Below are 27,545 nucleotides of genomic sequence, written 5' to 3'. Positions count from 1 at the left end.
TGAAACTTTTGTATATAAGTAGTTTTACCACCTATAATAGCATGCATTTCGTATTTACTGTTAGGAAAATTTGTCCAAAAGGTACTTACATGCTCATTTTTTTGCGAAAAATGACCTTATATGTTCAAAGTGGTGAAAAAGGTTTTCACAAGTCACTTTGTTGTGAGGAGAGATCTTGGCGTTAAAATATGTCTCTTGACTTTACTTTTTCGATATTGGCGTGATATTTTTAAAAGGCCATTTTGTTCTTTTTTTCTCCACGTTTTCACTTTGTCTCTCTCCTATTCCAAAATTTTCTCTCAAAATTCATTCTCTTTCTTTAAAATCATGGGAAAAAAGAAGGAAAATGCATTTATGAAACATCACGTGCATTTCACATGATGGTCAATGCCGGAAAAGTGTAGTCAGCGGTCATTTTTTAATGTCAAGATCCCTCTTCACAACAAAAGTGAGTTATGAAGACCTTTTTCACCACTTTAAACATATAATGTCATTTATCACAAAAAAGTGAATATATAAATATCTTTTGGACAAATTTTCCTTAGTGTAAATCTAATCAGTTCAATTTTGTTCACTTCAGCTCAGTTTAGTAAATATGAACAGACCTCAAGTAGAATTCCAAAAAGTTAAAAAAATTTAAAACTCGAGCTCTTCATGTCTCGTCTCATTAACACCCATACGAGCTACGACTACCGAGTTTCCAGCACATCTTCCTAGTACATCTTCCTAGTTTCCTACCAAGGAGAAACAAAGAAGGCGAAAGAAAAGAGAGGAAAAACACAACATCATATTGCTCCTTGAAATTGGAATCTTTGGATCTTCCGTGTTTAATTTTCTCTTTCCTCTCATTAATTTAATTTCTTTGTTGCCGTTATACCTTTACTCTACTAACTCCTACTCTCCCATTTGGTGGGTCTCACTCATTTTCTCTCTCCATTGAAGTAGTAGCAAGCTCTATTTAACTACTTTTCTCTGCTAAAACCCCCTTTTAATGCTTCTTTTACCCATTAATTTCCTCCATACTTTTTCTTAAGGAAAAAAAAGGAATCTTTTTGAGCTGTCAAAAAAGTAATTTTTATTAGCCTGAAGAATTCCCAGAAATTAGATCTTTTTTTAATTTTCCCGGAAAAAATTATGCTAAATTGAACATGATTACAGTAGAGTTTTATAAATTTTAATTGGGTTTTCTTTTCTTTTTTTTTTTTTTTTTAATTTACTCTCTTCAGATTTTGGGTTAGTTTAATTGATTAATTGTTCTTCATGAAGCTAATGAAGTTCAGTACTCGCCTTGATTCTATTGTCTTCCAGCTCACACCCACTAGAACCAGGTGAATTTTTTTACTTGCAATTTCTTCCTAATTATCTTGTTTTTATTTTATTTTTCTGGGTGTTTTTGCATTGCTTTACTTGAATATATGGAAACTTGCTTATTTTATATTTGTCCCAGTTTTTTCGTGGGTTAATTTTTAAAATTGTAGAATTTTGATTCTTTAATTTTTGTTGAATTATTGGCTGAAATGGGTAATTTCTATTTGTATTAAATATTTACATGAGGTTTGTTATAATCTATTTAACAGATGAAGTATGTATTGGGTCAACAAAATTATTGTGAAAAATTATGTTGCCTATATTTTGTTTTGGAAATAATAATCATGTTGCCTGAATTGGCACTAAATATTACAGTAAAATTTTCAGTATATTATTGTGAAAGTATTTAGTATATTTATTGTATACCAAATACGTAGTATTGGATTGTTGCCTTTGTGGGTGAGCAAGAACTATGTAATGCAAGATAACATGGTCATGGGTTAGAAAATTAGATTAAACTTGTGCTACCAAATTCTCCAGTCTTGCATTTTGATAACTTAGAAATTTTACCTACCGGTATTTGAAATGTCTTGTTGATTTATGTTATTAATTTGGGTATTTTGCAAATTTGCAAAGAGGTGAATGTGGATAGCTCTCTATGAAATTGTAAATATTGATTGTATGCTTGTGGATGACATTAAGATGTGTATTAGAGTTGCAGTTATAACCGAGTAGTTGTTTTGGCGGTCCAAATTTTTTTTACACATTGTCTCAATCTTCCATGGTAGGATTAGAAATGGCTTCATTGCTGCAATAATTGGACAACACACGCTCACACTGTTGCTTACTCTTAGTTGGGTGTTTTTGGAAATTCAATCATAACTTCATAAGCCATCCCTATATGTATAAAGAAAAATAAATAAATTTGGACATCCCAAATTAGTCAATGAGATCAAAATTTTCGAATGAAGAGAGTTACTTAAATCTAGTTTTGCTCTTGGGTTAATACCAAATGGGATGTTCTGGCCGATAAGCATTCAATCTGGCAATTGATATTGCGAGGAAGTCAATCTAATTGCTACTCTTTCATCAGGTGTGACCTAGTAATAACTGCTAACGGGAAAAGTGAGAAGATTGCATCTGGTTTGCTGAAACCTTTCTTAGCTCATTTGAAGGCAGCTGAGGAGCAGATAGGGAAGGGAGGATATTCTATTGTCCTTGAACCAAAGAATGGAAGTGATGCCGCATGGTTTACGAAGGGAACAGTGGAAAGGTTTTGTTGATTCTAAATCTGTCTACTGTTGATTCCTTTCTTTTCCAAGTATATGATTTTATATCCTTGTATATAGGTTTGTTCGTTTTGTGAGTAGTCCAGAGATCCTTGAGCGAGTCTACACTATAGAATCAGAAATCTTACAGATTGATAAAGCAATTTCCCTTCAGAACAGCAATGATAATGGGTTGCACAATGTAAGTACACACATGTCAAATGTACAATCTATAAAGATTACCTTTTATGACAGCTGCTAACTTAGCTTAGATAAATTTTGTGATTTTATTTTACTAATTATCTTGTGTTTGTCAGGTTGAAGGCCTTCCAGCAAAATCTGAGGAAAGGCTTGAAGGTACCTCAAAAAAATTGATAAAAATTATCTTCTTTTTGGTGCTACTACAAACTATCATCTGCTTCAAATATAAAATTTGCATTTGGATTTTTTACTGTTTCCTTTCTGATAGCTATATACAGAGTAATTATAACAGAGCATTTAATTGCAAATTAAGGACTATTTCAAGTGCTTTAAGATCTACTGTGATTTCATAACGACTTTTGACATTGAACAGGCACCAAACCTGTGCCCGGCTGTAATGAAGAGAATGCAATTGTGCTTTACCAGGTAACTTTGGCGTGTGTGTGTGTGTGTGTGTTTTTTTTTTTTTTTTTATAAACAAAGTAGAATTTAAACTGGCCACTGGGTTAAAAAAAGAAAATGGTTGATCTGTTTGTATGCAGCCCCCCAGCAATCGATCAGAGGAAAATGCATCTAGTGTACAGGAGAATTCAAAGTAAGCACTTCAGTGGTTTTACTGAGCTTAAATAAGTGTAAAAATTAGCTTTGTAGATCTAATAGTTGAAATGCTTTATCAGAGTTCAACTTGTACAAGTTCTTGAGACACGTAAATCGGTGCTACAAAAAGAACAAGGCATGGCTTTTGCACGTGCTGTTGCTGCTGGCTTTGAGATTGATAACATAGCTGCACTGCTTGCTTTTGCTGAATGTTTTGGGGCATCACGAATGATGTAAGCTTCTAACCAAACAGTGTGGTGTAAAACTGTAAACTGTGTAGGGATTAAGCATATATCATTTTTGCATGTGCTTTGGCAACTTTTGCATTTAGGGATACTGTTTTACTAATGAGTGATTTTCATGCCACAGGGATGCATGCAAAAAGTTTTTGGACTTATGGAAGGCAAAGCATGAAAGTGGTCAGTGGGTTGAAGTTGAAGCAGCTGATGCAATGTCATGCCGGCCAGACATGCCTTCTACAAATGCAGCAGGTATTGTGTTTCTGAGCCCAAGCGAACAGAAGGAATTCAAGGAATCAAGCCCGCAGGGTGAGGAAAAGAAGGGAGTATCATGTGTGGCTAATACAGGTGGGTTATTAAATCTTCCTTTTGATTTTTTTAAGATTTATCATTCAATAGTAGGCTATCAGCAAACTTAGACTGCACATAGTTCATTGTGGTTTTATTAATTTATTGGTTCAAGGTTTTAACCTTATTTGGTTTGATCAGATGAACTTTTAGGATCCTAGTCCTGCCTAGATTCTATAACTTGGTAAACTTTGTCTATAATTGGGCTGTTCTTAGATAAATCTCATACAGAAATAGTGTGGGCTGACACTTTGAGTTGCTTGAAAAACAAACTGTTCAAGTATACCAATTTATTTTTGGGATGACTTGCTTGAAGTTAATCGGGGGCCTTGGTAGCCCGCTTGTTCTCGTCTGTCAAATTTCCTAGCCACTTTCAATCAAGTTTCAGACATAAGCTCTATTTTTTTATAAAAATAATCTGGTTTATCCTTCAAACATCTAAAATCAATTAGGGGGTGTTTGGCTCATTATATTGGAATGGATTAGTATGGAATCTCATACTAGAGAGGATGGATTCTAAAACCCATGCTAGTCTAAAGTTGTTTGGTTTTATTGTTGGAATGATTTATGTACTTCATTAATAGAATGGATTGTGAATCTTAGGGGAGAGGTGTGTATAGGATTTCATAGGTATGGGGTAGAGTTAGAACCCCTTGGGTATGAGATTCTATAATTAAAAAGCTCAACCAAAGAAAAAAATAGATGGATAGGATTCCAACTCCATTTCAACCCATTCCAAATGATCCAGTCAAACAACCCCTTAGATGGGCCTTCATATAATCATATGTTTGATTTTATATGTTGCGAATATCCTACCCTTTTTGGGCTGAAATCGTGCCGGCTGCTGAATGATTGTACGTATAGCTTGTATGTCTTCTGAAGTATGCGCGCTATTCATTGCCATATTCCACGTTGGTAAATGGTAGTGTTTCACTCTTTTTATTTTTTGGGAGCAGAAACTTGTGTTGGCTTGATAGGTGTCTGGATGTTTCTTCACTGCTAGTTTCTTCTTCAAAGTAGTTTCATCTTGTTCCTTGGTAGCCTAGATGTTTCTCTTTCCATGTTTTCTTAAAATCTGCCCACTCATACCTAATATTTTAGCAGATCAAGTACATTTGAACCCACATGAGTACAGCCCTGGCCAGTTCCCACATCCTATGTACCCACCCTGGCAAATGCATCCTCAAGCAAATGGCATGCCAGTTTTTCAACCATATCCCATGCAGGGTATGCCTTACTATCAGAATTTTATGGGGCAGAGCCCTTATTTCCAGCCACCTTATACGCCACATGATGATTTAAGATTACATTCTGATCGGAAAACAAGACAGAGAAGGCATTCAATGGATGGCCGAGACATGAGTGCTGAATTTGAAACTCAAGAGATAGATGCTTCCGGAAAAATGCATGATGATGTTACAGATGAAGAAGATTTAACGAGTACAAAACCCAAGAATATAGGTAGCAAGACTTCCAGAAAGAAAACTGTTGTAATCCGGAACCTTAACTATATTACTTCTACGAAGCAAGGCTCTTCAGATAGTAGTGATCCACAATCTTGTTCAGATTCTGGAACTGATGATGAGGGGCAAATGAAGGTTGATGAAACAAAAAAATTGAAAAAGAAAGGAGTCTATTTGAAGTCGGATGATCCACGAAAAGAAAGAGTATCTGGACAGGCAGGAGATGATGGACACTGGCAAGCTTTCCAGAACTTCTTACTGACGGATGCTGATGAAAATAATGATTCTGCAAGGAGTAGCATGTTTGCGATGGAAGGTAATGTTCAAGGAAGAAAGCGACAATCTTCTATCAAGGATGACTCGTCTGCTCTTGGAATGCATAACATTGGTAAAAATCATGATGTAGATATGGGTGAAAGTGTTGACATTGCTGGAGATGCGACCTGCTTGCGGAAACCTATGGATGATCAAATGCTGAGCTATGGTCAAGATCCAAACTTAAGGCATAATAGCAAAAGAGATCTGCAATTTATGGAATCAGGGGGCCGGAGTGGTGGTCATGGGAGATCTATGGATACGAACCTGGAATATGTGCTCAATAAACAAGAAAAGCTGACAGCTATGTGGGACCCTTCCCTAGATCCTGTCATCAGAAATGGGTTTCAAGGTCCATCTCATGTCAATAATAAGGGCTCATCACATGGCATGCCTGATGAGTCTTTCATGGTCTTGCAAAGAGCAGGCTCACTAGATCAAGTTACAGGTGATGGAAGGACAGCTATGGATATGGATTGTGAGCTCCCTTCGGTGCTTCACAAGACAGATGACCATACTTACGAGCCAAATGTTTTAAATTTAATGCCTAATCGTGCGACGGAGGATCAGCCGAATGGTTATGATCCAGCTATGTACTGTGAGATGCAGGCTCAAATTAAAGATGCTGCCAAACTGAGTGGTAAGAAGGAAGTTGCTATGGATGCCAAAGGAGGGTCAAGGAAGGCAGTCAAAGATCAAAAGTTAAAGGCTGAGAGAAGAACCTCAGTGGGTACAAGAAGAGAAAAACTTACTAAGTTGAGCCCTGCTGAAGATGCACGAGCACGTGCAGAAAAACTACGAGCTTATAAGGCTGATCTGCAAAAGCTAAAGAAGGAAAAGGTACAGTTTTTCTCCTTGCAGGCCTGAGCTGTCTATTGATCAAACGATTGCCCTTGTTTTGTACTGTTTCATGTCAGTGTCTAGGATCCTCATTGCAATACCTCTGTGTGTGTGTGTGTGTTTTCCCTGGATTTGTGGTGAAATCCTTTATTTTAGACGATATAACAGAATAGCTTTCTATGTTCATTTTTGAAGAAATAAAAATATTGCACTCTCTGGATTTTCTAGGGCATTTTCTTTACGTTGTGCCAAAGTCCTTTAGCTTGTTGACAATTCTGTAATGTTTCATTAAAACTTTATTTTGTGATAAACGAAACCAGTAAAAGGACTAAAAGCCGCCTTTAAAAGAACCTTTTTGCTCTTAATCTATTTTCAGGAAGAAGAACAAATGAAAAGATTAGAAGCATTAAAGTTAGAGAGGCAAAAGAGAATTGCTGCTAAAAGTGGCGCCAATACTGCTCAGTCAGCGTTGCCATCACAACAGGTGAAAAAACACATGCCCAGGCTTTCTCCTGTCTCTCAGAAAGGCTCAAAATTTAGTGACACGGAGCCTGGGTCAAGCTCACCATTACAGAGATCCACATTAAGATTTATATCCAAGGTTTCACCTGATACCAGTAAATCTTCCAAGTCAGGGAGATTAAATAATGTAAGTAGTACCAGTGCAAATAGGCTAACTAGGTCAGCTTCATCACTGAGGTCAAGAAAGGCAGAGAATACTGGTGCTACACCAGATTCAAAGGCAACAGTATCCAGGATCAGAAGATTATCTGAGCCAAAAGTCACAGTCCATCGCATATCCTCAGGAAAGGCTGGAAGTGCTGAAGTAGTTGCTAGATATAAAACACCTGAAAAAAAGATGCCTGCCACTTCCATTGAAGACAAAGAAAAGTCTTCCGCTCGTCCAGAACTGAAGGTTAGAACATCCAACGCATCCACAGTAACTGCCCAAAGAAAACCTACTAAAGAGATGTCCCAGAAGTCAAATGACAAAACACATTCTAGTGGTCTTGCAAGTGCTAAAGAGATGTCCCAGAAGTCAAATGACAAGACACATTCTAGTGGTCTTGCAAGTGCTAAGGTGAATAGGGACAGTGCCAAAATTCCACTCCGTAGGGATGATGACAATACAGTAGTTGAAAAGACAGTTGTAATGCTTGAATGTGAGAAACCTTCTGCACCCATCTCCCACGCACCTGAAGACGGTATGAGCGGCCATACAATGCAATCTCATGCCTACAATCAAGTTGGTAAAGCAGAGGAAGATGCAGCTGTCCCTTTACCAGCTTCACCTATTAATGTGAAAGAAGTTGACCGAGAAACATCAAATTGTTCTGTTAAGGAGCAATCTCATACCTGCTTGGATGAGGTAATTTTAAAGAAAATCCCTTTTAAGATGTTGATCTGTACATGCTGAGTAAATATTAGATTGTCATTTGTTGTTGCTTTGAATTTTTTTTTCTCTTTCTTATTTAATATAATGTTTTCGCTTACATGCCTACATCAATATTCTTTGAGTTCCTTACACCTTTACGAGAGATGATATGGGTTGAGATAGTTAACCATGACAGATGGTTGCAGTCTTGAGCATTGAATATTTGACACTCATATGACTTTCTTAAGATTTCTTTTATATTATATTCCCCCCCCCCCCCTCTCTTTTTTTAAAGTGACTGTTAATACTTAGTTAGCTGCCTCGTTTGTATATCTAACATTCTCTGCTGACAGACTGAAAAAGTGTCGCAAGATTTATCCCAAGTTGACACTCACAAAAAACCATACCAGCCACCCTATGCCCGGGTCTCCTCCCTGGAGGACCCCTGCATGTCTGAGTCGGTATATGGGAAGGCACCACCAACAAGCATAGAAATGGAAGTGACAGCCATGCAGACAACAAAAGTACATGTATCTGATGCTCATAAGCTAGGTCTTGTTATATCAGAAGCTGATTCTGGGAAATCGTCAAAAGGTTTTAAAAGGCTGTTGATGTTTGGAAAGAAGAACTCGACCACAAGTGAACGTAATATCGAGTCAGATAAATTAACTCTTGATGGCTCTGCAGCTGATGATAGTGCATTGAATGGTTCTTCTAGTGAAGGTATATTCAAGTCTTTCCTTGATGGAATGCTGTGGTCTTGATAATAATTGTATTTACTTTTGCGGTCATATCTTTGCCACTGAAATGATTAATAGGCAAAACTCTAGGTATTATAACTACAAGCCTACAACATCAATTGTGAATATTGGAAAGTAGCTGTCTTTTTTTTTTTTTTTTTTTTTTTTTGGTGAAATAATTTGGTTATGAAATATTCATTTGGTTTAGTATACTTTCAAGGATTGACTTAAGGCCATAGTTAACCAAAAATAACAGAAACAGCACACATCACTATATGTTGTAGTCTAGCCCTTTGTCAAACATGCATTTATATAATTCGTCTTCTGCTGCTTGATTTTTACTTCCTGACCTCTATACTTCCACTTATTATTATTCAGGGTGCCCACAGTGTGAACATATCCCCTGTTCCCACTAACCTTTATTCTCTTATTGTGAACAGCTTTTACTGTGAAAAATCTTCTGATTCAAGAGGAGAGCTCAAGTGCTGGTACTACTCCAAAGAAGTGTAAGCACTTGTCTTTCATCGAGTTTTATCCTTCATTATTACTTAGATTATATGTTCTTGAAGTTGAACTCTGGTTTCTCAATTGCAGCTTCTCGACCCTTCTCGTTGCTGTCTCATTTCCGAAGTAAGAATAGTGAAAAGAAGTTGGCCACATGAAAAGGATGTTGATCAATTTTTGGGATGAAAGTCATGATTTTGTTCACTTAATGATTCTTCACCATGAGAAATCACTGGCCTCTGCCGGAAATGTTAATGCCCGAGCTTGTAAGTTCACAATCTGTTGCATGTATTGCTTTGCGCCTTTGCCCAATGTAGTGTGACATGTAGGTATCTTGTTGTAAAGCCTTGATAACTATACATCTTGAATATGAATGTACAAACCTTGTTTGATCATGGTAATTTCAGAGGAAAGTATATTATTATTTGCCTATTTTATTGAACCAGGGTGAAAGAAGCCCTGATTCTGAAGGGTACAGCTAAGATCTTTTCATTCGTGGCACGGTACTGAGGACCTTCTCTTCACCTGCTTTGCACTCAATTGATTTTACTTTTTAAAACTGTTCTTAGTTCATGATTGTTATGGCAAATTGAAATCTTGGTTTCCTTATCTTATTATATGAGATTTAAGAGAAAAACCGCGGTTCACTGCTTATACAGTTTATACATGTGCTCTTCAATCTACCTCTAGTTACAGACTTACAGTTAATCATCTGATGTGATTGTGTACCAAAAGGCATTAAATATGTACCCTGTACTAATCAAAACGAATAACTAGGCAAGAAATATTGCTCTTGCTCATTCTCATAGACGCTTCCCTTGCTAAGCACTCGGCAGCTTCTTGAGGATCATCTATGTGCCTGATGAGGTCCACTGCCTCTTGATTCCTCATTACCTGATAGGCAAGGGAAAATTTCAGGCAGAGAAATTTTGCAGACAATAGTTTTACATTTCACAAACACTATGGTTATATTTATGTAAGAGTATAATGATATAATGTTACCTCAAAAATACCATTACTTGCTAAGATAATAAATTCAGTTTCTGAATCTATTCTTTCAGAAGCAGCAATCAATTCTAAACTATCTGTCTGTTTTCTGCTTGATTCACTCCCTGAATGACATGCTTGTATGCGTACTCTAGGAATGCGCATTGCCCCTGTTATGCAGCCATGAATAGACAAGTTAATTCGACATTGCATTATGAAAAATATGGACACCATGGATTTAGCCATGGAACTTGGAAACTACGTTTATCACCAAAAAAATAGTTTCCAAGTTCCACATACAAACAACAAAATAGAATTGAAGTAGACAAGTAGTTCATACCTGAAATCAGCCGGTGAGGCCAATGCCTTTTTCCGGTATACTGATGTGTAACCCGCAACTGATGAGCCATACCATCTCTGCACACGATAGCTCTATAACCACCCATCTGCGCCATCACAATCTTCTCCCCATTGATAATCATTGCAGATGCAGATTTTACCATCTTCTCCGGTTTATCACTCTCAAGCTTCGCTCTTGCATCAAGGTAAGCCTTTCTCATTGTGTCTTTGCTAGCTTTGACCACCAGAGACTATAGTTCAACATCAATATAAGCTTGTCAAACACATGATCATGGTACCTAACTTACTGTAATTAACTTTGTCTCATAAACAACATCAGGAATCAACTAGGAGTTCCTCTCATGCTCTCATGCTAACACAGTACACTACGCCTCAAATCATTACACACATGACACAATCAAAAGGGTCTCTTATAGCAAAGGTATAATTGAAAATTGATACATGATCATACCTCCTTTAATTTCCTGTCAAAAAAATTTGACTGCAAGTACCTGCTGATGCCATCACCAATACTAGCATCCGAAACACCATAAAACCACAACTCGACATCCTCCTTTTCTTCTCTTTGCACAACAATATTGTCTGGCTTCTCTACTTCATCCTCTTCTCCTCCCCACGACTGAGCCTCGAGAATATGATACCCGTGTGAGATTGGTGTCATCCATGATGGTTTCTTCACATTCTTAGACCCTTTTACATTAGCCGCCCCAACAACATCATCAGACCCCTTAAGCAGACTCTTCCACCTGAAAACCTGCACCAATTTAACAAAAATGTGTGATTCAAGAGGTTCTATTTTGCCATTTCAACATTGATCATCATGCAAAATATTGGATTGTTAATTTAATTACCAACTTTTCTATTAACAAAATTTTTTCAAATAATCTCATTTTCCTACATACTTGACTTTCCGGCTTATTGACTTTCATTTGACTTTTTCACGTGATCAAATAACCAAAAAATATTTGGTAGACATATTATTAAAAATGAAATAACTAGTTTGAGTAGTTTTTTTAGAATGACTTTTGCATAATAACAATTACGGAGTCACAACAGACAACTGATTTTACCGAACATTAATGTAATTACGTAAATGACTAAGGATGACAATCATAGTTTTCATTGCATACAATTACACATCAAATCATATCTTCTAATAAATAAAAAATCATTAGAAAATTTAATGGAAACATGAACAAATGAAAAATAAAATACCTGGAATTTAGAATATATGTTTTTGAGTTTCATGGTAGAAACTAGGAAGAGTTTGAATGCTTTGCGTAAATGGGTAGCTAATGGGTAGAAGACTAGAACATTTGATGTGGGAGAAAAAAGAGAAAAATTAGCTTAAAAATGAATTAACAGAGGATTTAGGAATTAGGCAGATTTCTACTTCCCTTGTTAACGTGAAAATTGTGAAAGTTTATAATAAAGTCTAATGTTTTTAGGTTATAACCTATTGTTTAAGCAATGTTTAAGTGCTTTTAATGTGGCATGTTTATTGCAGGAAATCATACAATAATAATTTTATTTAAGGGAGTAATAAGGCTATTCTTTCCTTTTTCATTTGAAATGAATTACTCATTTACTTGTAACTTAAAATATGAAGGCAACTTTGATTTAATTTTAATTTTTTTTATTGCTTGTATTCAGATTAAGCTATAAAGGGCAGTGAATCAGCTTTCATAACCATGGTTTTATTTTTTCTAATTTGTTACACGAAAATAAGAAGATTTAGATTTTAGGGAAATATAAATCAATAAATTCATAGTAGTTCTTTTTTACGTATTGATTTTAGCCGCTATTCATATGATAAACTTTGACCTTTGATATGTTATACACTTTTAAACATAAAAAATTAATTTGTTCTTGTGATATCTCGTTAACTTTGTCTTATAATATCAACAACTTCGTATTTATAGTTTTTAAAGTTGGTAACAATCAAAGCTATGTTGACAAATGTTATACTCCGTAAGTCAATAGAGTACGGCGAAAATATTATAAGTCGCTAGGAATTAATTACAGTAGTAGCTAAAATTTTGGTTGAAATTGGAGAGTTAGCATAAAGTTAGAAAAATAGTAGCCGGAAAATGCTTTTAATGTGGTATTTTTAGGTGATACTTTAGATGCATTTAATTTTAGGTATGTTAAGTTAAATTAATCGAAAACAATTTTTTTTTTTAAAAGCAAGTGTTTTCTCATCTTCAGGACCAAAGACGATTCAAAGAGTTCGATTTTTGAGTTAACTAGTAAGTCTTGATAGTGGTGTCCAAAACCCAAAATCAAATTCTTGTCGGCTCTCTGTAAAATATTCATTTGGTCAATCATTTTCATCCCTCCCCCTTATTATCCAAAAGAATGCTTTAGGTATCTCCAATCAAAGAGGCTAACCTAACTTTTCTCACTTAAAAAAAAAAACAAAAAAACAAAAAAAAACAAAAACATGTTTTCATAATTTGACATATGCAGCACTTTCTACACCAAATCATAAACTTTTGGAGGGGAAATATTAAAAAAAAAAAAAAACAAAAACCAAAAAAAACGGAAGGTTCAGAATACACTACCCCTAATTTAAACATGACAAGAATCATAAATCTTTGATAAAATCACAAGATGTCAACAAGAAGCAAACTTGTTAAAAAATATAAGCATGCAGATTAGAAATTCAGTACGTAGGCAATGATCAATGTACTAGTATGGTGGTAGCTAACCTAGGTTGAAAAAGGGAAGGTACGAAACCATGGAGAAGGATATGTTCATATCTTTACTCGTTTACAAGTAATCCGCAGTGTGAATAAGAAAACTCAAAAACTTGTTCTCCACTCCATACAGCCAAAATCCAACTTCCCTTGCCAAGGGGATTAAGAGGGACTTAAAATCACGTCACAATAGTGAATCAAGCGTACCTAAAATGGCAATAGTCTTTAAATCCGAAGGTTTCATCTCTTTAAAAAGAAAGGGGATAATGAAGGACTCAGTAACCTGGGATTAGGCCCTCTTCATGACCAATGAGTAGGAAGACGTGTTTCCATAACAAAGAAGATACGGGTTGAGAAGAGGAAGTTAGCAAAGTTAGACAAGATTGGAATGAGCACTTGACGAGTACCCCTCCTGTTAAATGTGAAAATGCAAACATCAGCATTTTCTTGAGCTCTACAACCAAAAGTAATGCCAACCTCTCTAAAGACCAACAAGTGAACTGAACCTATATGCAAGCCAAAATCACTCAGCATAGGAGCACAGCCACTCCTGCTAGTTGACCTAACACAGCCACATGAGTCTGCATGTCTGAATGTCTGATCCATATAACACGTAGAGAGAAAACAATGGAGTTGATACCACAGAAAAAGTAACAGAAACTTGAAGTTGAAATTCCAGAAACTCTTCCAAACAGCAGATTTCTAAATTCATTACTCAGGCAAAAAGTATTCCTTACAAAACCAAGACAGTAGAAATGAAATGCCATTGCTATCAAGTAGGTACTTCACAAAATATAAAGTTGATCAAAATTTTCTAAATCTTAAATATCAAAACGCAATGAACCAGAGATAACAAAATCTTGATTCCTAACATTTTATGCAGCCGATTTCTTCAACTTTGCAAGCTCCTGCCTAACTGAGCCAGCTTTCTGCACAAGTAGAACAGAATGACAGATAATCAGTAAAACCACAGTCCACAGACTTAATCTTGGCAACATTGGGATTGTAGGATGAATAGAAACACAAACCTTAATCTTGGCCAACATGATCTTGAATCTGTCAAAGTCGTTAAGACCAGCTCTTCTCTTCTGGACAATCAACTTCCTACCCCATGAACTGTTCTCCCACTTGTTCTTAACATCTGCAACATCATTCCAATTAAATCACAACGCACACGAAAGGCATTAGTGGCAAAACACCAAATGAGACCAAAGAAACCCTACCAGCAGCCTCCATAGCTTCAACCAAGGCTTTCTTCTTTGGTGACTTCTCAATCTCAACCTTGATATCAGTCAAAGAGAGCCTCTTCAAGTTCATTTGACCCCTGACCATATCAGGTGCATCAACTAGAACCTATAAGCAATTTTCCAGACATGCTAAGATTAGAACAAAACTCCATTCAGGCCTCAACCAAAACCCAAACCATAATTGAGCATATACAACACACAAGATATACTTTGCAGAAAGATGAGCATACAGGAGTCCAATCGAATCCATTATGCAATGTTCAGTTATTTATGGGTGCATATGACCATGGGATAAAAACATAACGCTTGTATGTAATGTTAAATCATTTACAGGTGCGTGGGATAGATTAAGCAACTCTACAATTATAATTCTATTTATCGGTACAGTTGAAAGTTGAAATATCGTGCCCATGTTATATGTGCCAAGAACTCGAATACCCGAGGTTAAATAGAGCTCAAGCGGGCAATGCAGCCAAAATACAGTCACTAAACATACAATTCACAGCAACACTCCATATCAGTGTATTGAGTACACTGAATACTCGAGCATGGACAAGCAAAGCAGCTAAAGGAATGAACTCCTACATACTTCCGCTAATCATATACAAGTAGTTCATGAATATACTCAATAAAAGATAAAGTCTTGCGAAACAACTATCAAAAACACAAGATTTGGGGAATGTTTTCAATCAACAAATAGCCAATAAAAATCACAAATTAATAGAAAACAAATGCATCATCAAGTTCATCAACAAATCAAAAAATTATAACTAAGACAAATATTCAACTTTCAATTGCAGAATCAAAACATAACCCAAATCAATTCAACTCAAAAAATGCAAATCAAAACCCTAATAAAAAAGAGAGAGAAAATGCAAAAAAAGGGAATTACTCTGTTCTGGTCAAGAACATCGACAATGACGACAAGTCGGCCATATTCTTTGCCGTAGTTAACAAGAGCAACTCTTCCGATCTCAACGTATCTCTTGAAAGGCTGCAAAAATCAATCAATTCGTCAGAAAATTAGGTCATTGCATAAATTCAAGTTAAATATAAAATTTCCATCAAAATTAGTGGGAATAAAGAGGAGAGAGAAAGAACCATTTTGGATGAGTTGTGAGTTTCTCTGGAAATGGAGTAGCGAAAGAGATGAAGGGAGGCAAGTGAAACTGGTATTATGGGTCTAGGGTTTTTTTAGGGTTTTATACTTTCACAATTACGAAACTTTCACTTTGGAGTATGGGTTTGGGTCGGGTGGATTTATGTTGGGTACAGGTCGAAACGGGCATATTGTCCATTTTTTTTTGAAGGGGTATATTGGTCAATTAGTTTTTTTTTTTTTTTTTTTTTTTTTTTTTTTTTTTTTTTTTTTTTTTTTTTTTTAAGAATAAAGATTATTTTTATTATTTGTTTTTGTTTTCATTAAAAAAAAACCTATATATTTTTTTTGAAGCTTTTGAAGAAAAAAAAAAAAAAAAAAACCTATCTAATGCTAAATGCCTAAATGTACACAATTTTTATTTGTGGTTGGCCACACCGTGTGGCCGGGGTTACTCGAGTTACTCGGTCGGGGGTTACTAGAGAGATTCGGTTAGGGGTTACTTGAGTTACTCGATCAGGGGTTCGATTAAGGGTTACTTAGTAAGGGGTCACTTGAGGGGTTCGGTCAAGGTTACCTGAGGGGTTCAGTCAAGGGTTACTCGGTCAGGGGTTACTTGAGGGGGTTCGGTTAGGGATTACTTGTGGGGTTACTTGAGGGGTTCAGTCAGGGATTACTTGGTCAGAGGTTACTTGAGGGATTACCCGAGAGATTACTTGGTTAGGAGTTACTCGAGGGGTTACTCGGTCAGAGGTTACTTGGTCAGGAGTAACTCGAGTAATCCCTGACCGAGTAACTTGAGTAACCATGTGATCAGCCACACAGAAAAATCCTCCCTAAATGTATTAATAAAAGCCCAGGGACAAAGTGTCTAAGAGTACATATTTAGAACAAAAAAGAAAAAAAGAAAAATAAAGCTTTTCGTTCTCTTCCCTCCTTATCTCAAATCTAAGTTTTTTTTTTCTTCGAAAATAGTTATTTCCAATTCAATTTTATAATGGAAAACTTGTGTGCACCTGGTTCACAATAATATTATCCTAAATCCCATACGCGCGCAACTTGACATAGTGATCGTAATTTTAACATGGTATCCTTTATTAAAACTCGTTTGACCTTCAATATTGTGAATCTGAAGTATGATGTTATATTTTTTAATATTAGTGACCATTTTTTTTTAGGAAGAAGGAACTTAATTAATTAAAGATAAAGGTCATACAACCTAACAAAAGAAAATCCAGATTAGCTATGCTAATACTACGACTGAAAGTACCAGGCAAATTAAAACAAAGAACAACAAATGCCATTAGAGCTACATGATAACAATTAGGAATAAACTTGACATAATCCTCATTCTCAGAGTAACACACGTTCCTCCACCCTTCATCATCAAGTACTACGCAGAAGGTCATCTTCATAAGCATCATTAGCACAGGCAGGGGGATTTTCAAAGAACTTTGCTCCTCCCTCCACCTCCTTTGCAAGCTTAGCAAGGTAGTGTGCCACCCTATTAGCTTGTCTTGGAACATAATTGAAGGAGAAGTTGCAGCCTTTGTTGAGCAGCGCCTGCATATCCCTCAGAATGACCACGAATTCGTGCGTTCCATTCTTTTCCACTTCCTCTAAAATTGGCTTGAGAGAAAGAGCATCAGTTTCAATGACTACATCCTTGAGTCCAGCGTCGACTGCTAATTGCATACCACCACATATTGCTAGCAACTCAGCCTGTTCAGAGCTTCCTGCACTTATATGCCAAGACTTTCCCAAGAACCAAGCTCCATCAAAGGTACGAGCTACAGCCCCTGCACCAGATTTGCGCTTGTTTCTCCATTCCCATGCACCATCAGTGTTGATCTTGATACTACCTTCCTTTGGCCTTTGCCATCTTGATTCACGAATCAGAATAGCTGGAATTATTCCTTTTCCCTGAAAAATATTCAAAATAATTTCCAAATCCAACTTATATCTGTTAAACAAAGTTAGAGGATGGTAAACGGCAAATTGGAAGACTGTGTAATTCCTAGCTCTCCAAATGTGCCATAATGCCACCGAGAAAGTCACTCTCCAGTTAATGCTCGTATTCAAGTTATAATTTATCCATTCCTCCCAATCAACATTGAAAAAAATCTGGAAATTAAAGTCTTTGTCCATTTTTTTTAAATCAAAAATTCTAGACCACAAGGTCCTAGTGTTGATACAATCTCTAAATAGATGCATATGACTTTCATCCCCTAGATTACACCTAGTACAAATTGTGTTAAAATTGTCAATTTTGGAGGCAAGAATTGTGGCTGTAGGGAGGATTTGATGCGACACATTCCAAACTAACATTTTATACTTATAAGGAATGGGAAAATGCCAAATCTTTTTCCAATTAATAGGAGGGAAGGATGGGTGAAAATTGAAGTTAGAAATAAGCTTATAAGCACTTCGAATATTGAAATTACCATTCGACTCAACACCCCAGCAAAGGGTGTCTTCAACCGAGGCTATTGTAGGAAGAGGAATGCACTCAATAAGATCACATAAATAGCTTGGAATGATATGCTTAATCCTATTAGTGTTCCATTTCCCATTTTCAATAATATAATCAACACTCCAATGTGCCATATAATTAGGAATTGGATTGTCAACTACCAAGTAAATAGGCTTATCCCCTACCCAATGGTGGTACCAAAGGCATATGTCTCTCCCATTACCAATTCTATAAGAGATTCCTTTCGTAAGTAGCTCTTTACCCCTAAGAATATCTCTCCAAAGAGGGGAATCCCGAGGGCTTGGAATGCTATTAAGGAAGGAAGATCTCTTAAAATATCTAGCACGAAGGATTCTAACCCATAGTTTGTCCGGGTCCTTAATAATTCTCCACCCAAGTTTGGCCATGAAAGCTAGGTTCCAATTTTGCAAATTACGCATACCAAGACCCCCCAATCCCAAAGGGAGACAAACTTTCTCCCAACTAGTTCTAGGGAGGTAATGAGTTTTGTCCACCTTATTCCAAAGAAATTTCCTACAGCATTTCTCCAAATCCTTAATGATAGTATTAGGGAGGAGGGTAGTTTGCATCACATAAAGTGGATAGGAATTAAGAACGGATTTGATTAAGGTGCATCTTCCGGCCATATTAAGAAGTTTAGCTTGCCAACCTCTTATTTTATTCTTAGTTTTATTAAGGAGATCCACATAATCTGCCTTCCTAAGTCTATTAGGGCTAATGTTCACTCCAAGGTACTTCCCAAAAGAAGGTGCTCCCTTAATATTAGAGGCATCAATAATGGCTCTTTTTAAGGAGAGACTCATCTTTGGTGGGAAAATAACTTTAGATTTAGTAGGACTTATAAATAGCCCCGACCTATTTCCAAAATCAAGCAAAACGTCCTTAATAGTATCCACATTTTCAAGCGATGCTTTTCCAAAAAGAAAAATGTCATCAGCATAGAAAAGGTGAGAAATACTTACCTCGTTATCAATTTTAACCGGAGTCCATTTACCCTCATTTACCTTGTTCTCAATCATAATTGAAAGTCTTTCAAGACAAAGGACAAAAATATAAGAGGAGAGGGGGTCTCCTTGTCTAATTCCCCTAGAAGGGGTGAAACTATTAGTCACCTCCCCATTCCAAAGAATAGAAATAGAGGGAGAAGTAATACAACTAATAATTAAATTGACAAGGTTTATAGGAAAGTTAAAACCTAACAAAGTTTCACGAATGAACCCCCACTCCAAGCTATCATAGGCCTTAGAAATATCGATTTTGAAAGCCATAAGGTTCTTCTTGCTTGCTTTTTTGAAAAAGTGAGCAATTTCCTTAACAACTAACACATTTTCATCGATAGTTCTTCCTTCTATGAAACTTCATTGAACCGGATTAATAAGATTTCCTAATAGAGGTTTAATCCTATTAGCAATGACTTTAGTGATAAGTTCATAAATTGAATTGCATAAACCTATTGGTCTAAAGTCATTCATACTTTCTGGTTTCTCAACTTTAGGAATTAAACATATATAGGAATTATTAATGTGCTCCGGAATTTTTCCTTCCTTAAAAGAGTTAGACACAAGATTTTCAATAGAATTGCCTACAACGTCCCAATATATTTGGAAGAATTTAGGTTGAATTCCATCCGGACCCGGACTTTTCATGGGGGCCATCATGTTTAAGGCATTCTTAATTTCCAAATTCGTAACATTATTAGTAAGGGCAATCAATTCCTCCTCATTAACCACTGCATTTGGAATGAAAGTCACTAACCTAGGCTGACTTTTTTGAAGTGAAGTAAATAATTTAACAAAATGATTAACACACATCAGTTTAAGCATGCCTTGGTCATACACCCAATTTCCTTGGCTATCCTTTAGAGATAAAATTTTATTCCTACAGTTTTTAATTTTAACCAAGATGTGAAAATACTTAGTATTCCAATCACCATATTTTCGCCAATCCACCCCAGCTTTTTGAGCCCAAGAAATTCTTTCTACTTTTAGCACATTATTCAGTTGGCTAAGGAGGTCTTTTTCAAGATGAATGAGAAAGGAAGAATAATTAGCACATAATGCTTTTTGAATACCATGAATACGAGCAATTAACCTATTTTTATCTTGAATGACTTTGTTAAAAACAAGCTTATTCCATATTTTAACTTCTTCCGTAAAATAATTTTTGGATTCGAAAAAATTAGTTCCTTTTTTCCAAGCATTGGTGAAGAAATCATCAAAACTAGGGTTTTCTAACCATGCCTCTTTACATCTAAACGGGTAATTCAAAGCACGATTAACACAACTAGTAGTAACAAGAATTGGACAATGGTCCGAATAGGTTTTTGGTAGATGATATACCTGAGTTTGGGGATGAACTTTCAACCACTCTGCATTAGCAAGAGCTCGATCGAGTCTTTCCCTAATTAATTCCGTTCCATCTCTTCCATTATCCCATGTGAACGCAGGTCCGTTATGTTTGAGATCGATAAAGCCCTCAGCATTAGTCCATTCCATGAAAGCTTTCCCTTGGGAATTAGTAACCGGCCTCCCTCCCATTTTCTCCGATTGCATTGTGACTTCATTCATGTCACCTAGAAGCAACCAGGGAGTGCTGGTAGGAGGAGAGTTATCCCCCATCATCTTCCATAAGTCTCTTTTGTCTTTTGAAGATGAGGGAGCATGCACACCCGTAATTAGCACCTCAGGGTCAGTAGGAGAAATTTTAAAGAGAGAGTGAATGACATGAGGGGAATCCGTAGCAAAATCAACTAGCATAGCTGGTCTACGCCACAAAAGCCATATTCCACCCTTAAGCCCGTTAGCAGGGAGGGTACGAAATTGTTCAAACCCTAGCCTTTTACACACGGTTTGAGCAATATCATTGGACGATTTAGTTTCTAAAAGAAACAAAATATCAGGAGTGTGTAAACGAACAACCTTTTTTGCATGAGGAACAAAATCCTTGCTAGAAGCACCCCTCACATTCCATAAAATTATCTTCATATTAACTGATGGAAAAGGGAAAGCAGGGAAAATCCCTTGATTGTGCTCACGATGATTGGTCGATGTTGGGAGTAATTTCCCCCAATCCCTCCATAGGCTGAGCTTCCCCATCGCCCATATCTCTTCCATCGACAATGGTTGTGCAATCATCCTGATGTCCTGCATCAAGTTGCCTGTTGTCATGTATGTGAGGTTGATATCGACCCCCACCGTTTCCTTCCTTGTTTCCAGAACAACCAAGAGATTTTTGTGTTCCATGAGATTTAAACATTGATTTACCAATTGAAGGTGATAAACTTGAGGGTTTTTTGGTGGTGCTTCGAGAGGAACGAATAGAGTTTCGTACTCTGGGAGGGAGGGGTGCACAAATTGATTCATCATTACTTGTATTCCGGCATTGATCAGGTTCAATCTTTCCATTGGAATCGGGTTCATTCTCATTACGGGCCAAAGGTATGGTGTCGAGAAGGTTGGGAAGAGGTGATGTGCTAGTGATTGAGGTGAGACCTGGGATAGATAGGATGGGGTTTGGGTTCGAATTCTGGCAGGAAGTTGATGTGGAAATATTGTTGGGCGAATTGGAGGGGATTGGAGTTGAAATTGGGATGGATGGTATGGTGTTAATCTGCGAAGTTGAGTGTTCCTTGGCATATTCATTTGATTTGTTTGAATTCGAGGGAGTGTGGGTAGGTTGTTCGAGCGAATCATCATTGATTCTTGCTCTTGTGAGGTCTGATTTTCCATGATTGGAAATAGGCGAGAACGAGGTAGGTAAGGGGTGAGATGAATGATTTGAAAGGGAAGTAGATGATGAACTAGGAATAATAACAGGAGAAATATTGAGAGAAGGAAGCCGATTGGTTTTTGATGAAGAGGTGCCATTGGTAATACCATGGTTGTTCTCCCTGGGACTATCACCACCATTAATGTTGTTTGTTCCCAACACTAATGTTTTTTCTGGGTAAAACCTTTGCCTAGATCCTCTTCCTTCGAGTGTTTGGTTTCGAGGAGTTAAAGTATCATCTTTATTATTATTTTTCTCCGCAGACTCTTTCTCTTCCTCTTCTAATAAAACTTCCCACTGATTATTTTTAATTCGATTTTGGCGGCTGTTGGGTTCCCTAGATTGCTTCCCTTTAATCTTTTCAATTGTTTTTCTCTGTTCCTTATCCTGCTTTCCCTCCTTTTTATTTTTCTCATCTTTTTTAATACTCTTTTTTCTCGATGCTGCCAAGACCCACGATCCGTAGGTATCTACTTGCTCCTTCTGTGATCCTATGTGTATCCCTTTTTCAGATTGAAAATTAGTTGCAGGTGCTGTAACCTGAATTGCAGTACCCAGGGACTTTTGTGCTTCATGTTCCTTGCTCTGCTCCAACACCGGCGTGCCTTGTACAATTTCTTTTCCTTTTTTCATGTGACATTGATCCTTGGTGTGACCAATCCTCCCACATTCAAAGCATAATGTGTGGATTTTTTCGAATTCAATTTTTTGCCAAGCTTTGCCCACCCAAACTCTGGTAATCAATGGAGTATCCATGTCAATTTCAACACAGACTCTTGCATATCTGCATTTGCTAATTTTATCCGTTGAGTAGTCCACCCTTATTGGATTACCCACCACCTCTGCAATGCTGTATAATGCTTCTTTGTCATAATATTCGACTGGAAGTTCTGGAAATCGAATCCAAACTGATATGTTCTTGAAATTTTCAGCTGATGGTCTGAAATTGGGTTTCCATCTTGCCATCATTAGGTAGTGATCGAAGATGAACCATGGACCCCCAAATAGAGCTTTCTCCAAATCGTCTTGCAGCGAGAACCTAAATAGATACACTCCATTTTCCATTTCAATAACTTCAAGTCCCCCTCTTGGATTCCACATTCTTTGGACTCTCTGAGTTATGAACTCTGATCTAATCCTTAATCCCAGGCATTTTCCAATTAAAGTTAGATTCCATGGTTTTCTGAGCTCCCTAAGCTTATCTTTCTGGAATTTTACCGAGTGAGCATGATGTATTACCTCATCATCCTCCTCATCCCATTCCTGTGATGACACCACAATTTTCCTTGCCTCCTTAAACCATTGGGATGAATTAGTGACTGCTTCCCTGAAAGAACCCATTAATTTCTTCGCTGGTACCTGCTGCTTACCCTCTACGATTCTCCCAGACATTATTGGACCTGTGTTATTTCCCATCCCCTGCTCCTGCTTGTCTATAATATGGGAACTAACACTCTGATTTTCCATATTGATATCCATAACTTCGTCAATTGAAGTATGATTATCTATCTCCATTCCTAAATCTAGTCTAACAACGGACCTATTCACTAAATCGATCTCTTGTGTGGACTCCATCCCTATGTCTAGAGATGATTCCATTTCACTATCTAGAACAATGGACTAAGTAGAACGGAATTAATCTAAGAAAGACTCTAATAAACTACTTGCACAATGCAAAGTACATGAAAGTACCTCGACCTTGCTCCCAGCTAGAGGAAAGCTCCCGGAGCTCCAGTCACCAAAGTGATGGAGGTGTTCCCCGATGGCTAAGTTCTAGAGAGAGTATTTTTTTATGGACTCTTGGTACCTTGATGGGAATCAATCCATTCTTAATATTAGTGACCTTAATTATAAGATAATTACCTTTATATTCACATTGATCAATACATTAAAAAATACATTAAAAAATTAATCTCTTATGACTTTTATAATAACACAATGACTTTAATTTAAACATAATGACCATTATTTTAACATGGTGTCTTTTTTCTATACTAGGGGGGTCAACGCGCGCGATGCGCGCGATACAGCTAGTTCTTTTAGAAGGATTTTTGTAGTTGGCGTAATGTTTTATGGCTGTTAGCATGGTTTTTTGTTGTAACTACTCTGTATATAGCAAGATCGTAATGTTGTTTATGTCACAAGTGATAAAAAGACGTTCAACATACATTTAAGCATGAAATACTAATGTTGTTGAGTGTTTTGAACATCTCTAAAATAGTGTACAATACTAAAAATGACTTTTCTTTAAAAGGTTGAGTATGAGCCAATACCAGCAAAACATTTGAATATTGAGAAATAACAACACAAAAATGAAACTTCCTTGTAAGAAATATCAAATACATTAAGCCACTAATATAAGTGAATACAATCCTAAAATGGCTAATAAACGTTTTTTACAAATAAGAGTTTACAGTTCTTCTGTAGAACTTGCACTCCCTAACACCCACTCGAAATCATCTCCTTGCTTGCAATCTTAACCTCTCTACAGACACAACCTTGCCATCCTAAACTATTGGCTTAAGTCCATGGTGAAGTTGAATAAAGGGCTAGAGGTTCATTTCTTTCACAACAAATATAAATATTGTACACGAAAAGGAGATGTTCTTAAGGATTTACACATTTTAAATCTAGGACCTTATATTAGGCCAAGACCACTTTAGCCAATAGAATTGGAGATAACAAGGAATGAACAAAAACCTGTGATATTTTCCTCCATGGCACGACCTTCATCTATAGGATAATCAGAGGTCTATAGTGACTGCATCAACATATATAATTAAATCTTAAATTGCAGTCTCCAATTGAGTTCAATAAAGAGAAATGTAGAATGGTAGGAGCTTTTAAAAACCTTGTGGTTGCTTCATTAATATGACTCATATTTAGCATATTCGGGAATTCCCCAAGCTTGTAGAATGATTGCGTCGAAAGTAAAGGTTTAAAAAATTGAAGTCCCAAGTTGAAGAGACATATAGGAAGTCAGATTGAAAACCTATGATATCTTCCTTTGGTTGGCTTTGATCAAGAGTTCCCCAAGCAATAGGTTAGGGAGTGACTGCATGAACAATATTTGTTATAAAATTTAAGTCTCCAATTGTAGAGAAATGATCAAATAATTGAGACAGTGGTTGCAGATTACACAAACCTCTGGTATCTTCCAATAGCAGGGATCTAATCTTGCCCGTATTCAAGGCTCCTCTAGCTCCTGATTTACCATCAATACCATAGTCAGGTATGCGTCCTTGCAACATCCTTAGTTTGGGCTACCCACCCCTCTCCATGTGATATGGGTTAGAGATCTCCTACAATGGAGACAAGTCCATACCTTCAATAGTGCTTAATTATATCATTATATCTCCCCATATGTTTGTTGCACAATGCAATCAAATAGACAACCATCATAACAATAAAAATAAATTTGTGTAGCAAATTTAATGCAATAATGACTTTATTAAACATAATAACAATTAACTCACATTTGAAATACTTGTCATGACCATATGATAAATCACATCTCCAAAGCATCAAGTTCCCAAATATCTTTCCAGAGATTTCCCAACTACCACTTCACATACATATAATCATAGTATAATCATAGGAAACCCGCACTGAAGAAGGGAAAACAACAGGGATAACAAGGCAACTAAAGAACTTGCTTCCAATTAAAGTATTATATAGGAAAACACCATTTAGATGACATTTATTAATGCAAAATGTAAAATTCGCTAATACTATATATGTAATATAGCAGGATGACCTTTAATTAATTGCATGCATAAGCTTGTAAAGAAGTTCATGCCGAAAAAGGAACTTGCAAATAGCTTAAACATCAATTATCAAATGGAAATTCCCTGTTTCTCATGGGGTTTGATTTAGCTGACAAGATTGTAGAACCTCTTAATAATTAGTACTTGTATAATTTTGAGTAATATGATGTTATGAACTATGAAGGGAAAAAACGAATTTAAAGTCAGATAATATTCGATTACTTGAAAGAAACTATACTAAATGCACTAACTAACCTGTTTACATTATAGTATTAGATACTTAAGATAAAAACTAATTGAAATAGAAAAAATCCACAAAATTAATGCTTAAAAGTGAAGAGAGAAAAGATGTTAAGTGAGCCTAAGACTTGCTATCGGCTTCATCATCATGATACTTGCTACTACTTTGTTTTTGCTAATAAATTTATACTTTGTCATCAAATTGAGAAAAAAAAATTAAAAAATTGCTAAGAAATATTCCAGAATGAGCATAATCAATAAATTCAAGTGATGAGTGAAAAAAGGAGCATGATCAACTATTTCGGCTTAGGATGTGCATAAATGTATACAGGGGAAAATCAAGAATTATGAGCACAATTATTCATATGAACCAGAAATCAAAGAAAATAAAGTTAAAATTCAAACCTAAAAAAGAAGCTTGAACAATAATGGGCCAGCAAGTCGGCTACCCAACTTGAATTTGATAATAATTCTTTGCCGTTTAGAGTTCCATTGAACCTATAGCAAAATCCCTCATGAGTTATGATAACCAGCAACAAGAAGGTCTTCCCTCGGAGTTATCAATCAAGGTCGAAGTTATCCGTCAATTAACAATAATCAATTCAAGGTCTTCCCTCGGAGTTATCCGTCAATTAACAATAATCAATTGAAGACAAATTCTCAAAACAAATCCCTCAAACCATAAAATCAACACATTCAATTCGTCATTTCAATACATTCCTCTCAAATCACAATAATTTCCCATACAAATGTCCAACAATTACAAATAATTAGTTCAATAATACTAAAAAATAATAACTAAATAAATAAAAACATACACACATTTTGAACTTAGGAGAAAGATAATAAATTATCAGCACAGGCAATATATATAAGAAATGAAAGCATAAGCTCCATGTTAATCATGCATGGTACCTCCAAAGAAGATATGCAATGGAGGACTCGGACATTAGACAAAGAGAAAACGAAAAATCGTGATTGAGACTCGGAGAAGATGAACACGACAGAGTGACAGGGGAAAGAGAAGGGAAAAGTATCAAAACTTTAGATGGGGGTAAATATGTAATTAAACTTTTTGAGGGATATAAATGGAATCACACTATTCATAAGAGTTAGTTTCCACTTTTTATAAGGTAGGGAAATAAAATGACCATAATGTCTCTACTATTAGTGCTCTATTTAAGACTCATATTTGTGTCAGTAGTTACAATAACATACAATGTTTGATTATGTAAGTTCCTAATGAGGTTTTTTTTTTTTTTTTTTTTTTTTTTTTTTTTTTTTTTTTAATGTTCCACCCGTTTCACCCTTTGAGTTAATCTAGATTAAGTGATCAATTTTGGGTGTTTGGGCTTTAATCCCCTCCTAATTGTTGTTGCAAGGGATCGATTACACAGTCCTCCCTACCAAGTGCAGTTTCAATCATCACTGCACCAACAACCAATTGGTTGCTAAGATCGTAATGATTATCAAATATTCATGGTGGTATTTTGTAGTGATATGTGTGAGAAATATGTCAGCAAAAAGTCATCTAATTTTGATTAAGGAATAACTTAAATTGGCTCATCAATGTATTATGGGTCAAATTTTTTTAGGAGTGGGGGAATGGTAAGGGAATTTCCACACCAAATTTTCTCTACAGGTGACATCCTTATCACGACCAAACTTTGCTTGGTGTATTATGTG

At 36.3% G+C, this 27,545-nt stretch overlaps 3 protein-coding genes across 7 annotated transcripts; 1 reads left to right on the top strand and 2 right to left on the bottom strand.

The window, feature by feature from the left end:
• The first annotated feature begins 699 nt into the window (after positions 1-699).
• On the top strand, positions 700-9,630 carry LOC145562561 (COP1-interacting protein 7-like). 5 transcript variants are annotated; one of them, XM_081622872.1, is made up of 14 exons: positions 700-909; positions 1,267-1,328; positions 2,402-2,581; positions 2,658-2,778; positions 2,894-2,933; positions 3,151-3,203; positions 3,320-3,372; positions 3,455-3,607; positions 3,744-3,961; positions 5,063-6,579; positions 6,956-7,948; positions 8,308-8,677; positions 9,135-9,200; positions 9,289-9,630. In XM_081622872.1, exons 2-14 carry the CDS (start codon positions 1,270-1,272, stop codon positions 9,354-9,356), a joined length of 3,891 nt encoding a protein of 1,296 aa, XP_081478998.1. In that variant the 5' UTR covers positions 700-909; positions 1,267-1,269; the 3' UTR covers positions 9,357-9,630. The 5 variants fall into 5 exon arrangements, with proteins under 5 accessions (XP_081478998.1, XP_081478997.1, XP_081478995.1 ...); XM_081622871.1 differs by having other exon boundaries at positions 700-1,068; XM_081622869.1 differs by having other exon boundaries at positions 700-1,068; positions 1,227-1,328.
• A 245-nt stretch (positions 9,631-9,875) lies between these two features.
• Positions 9,876-13,850, bottom strand: LOC145565435 (putative protein phosphatase 2C-like protein 44). The gene is made up of 5 exons (XM_081625443.1): positions 13,680-13,850; positions 10,997-11,299; positions 10,493-10,775; positions 10,201-10,322; positions 9,876-10,092 (listed from the first exon to the last, which is right to left on the bottom strand). Exons 1-5 carry the CDS (start codon positions 13,848-13,850, stop codon positions 9,955-9,957), a joined length of 1,017 nt encoding a protein of 338 aa, XP_081481569.1. The 3' UTR covers positions 9,876-9,954.
• A 77-nt stretch (positions 13,851-13,927) lies between these two features.
• Positions 13,928-15,696, bottom strand: LOC145564159 (large ribosomal subunit protein eL14y-like). The gene is made up of 5 exons (XM_081624497.1): positions 15,593-15,696; positions 15,384-15,485; positions 14,468-14,597; positions 14,273-14,385; positions 13,928-14,173 (listed from the first exon to the last, which is right to left on the bottom strand). The coding sequence occupies exons 1-5, from the start codon at positions 15,593-15,595 to the stop codon at positions 14,120-14,122; spliced, it is 402 nt and encodes a 133-aa protein (XP_081480623.1). The 5' UTR covers positions 15,596-15,696; the 3' UTR covers positions 13,928-14,119.
• Positions 15,697-27,545: the final 11,849 nt, after the last annotated feature.

Source organism: Chenopodium album, chromosome 10, assembly GCF_948465745.1.
Source record: "Chenopodium album chromosome 10, dcCheAlbu1.1, whole genome shotgun sequence".
Taxonomy (NCBI): Eukaryota; Viridiplantae; Streptophyta; class Magnoliopsida; order Caryophyllales; family Amaranthaceae; genus Chenopodium; species Chenopodium album.
Note: the sequence above shows the minus strand (reverse complement) of the source record. Positions and strands in the feature narration are given on the sequence as shown.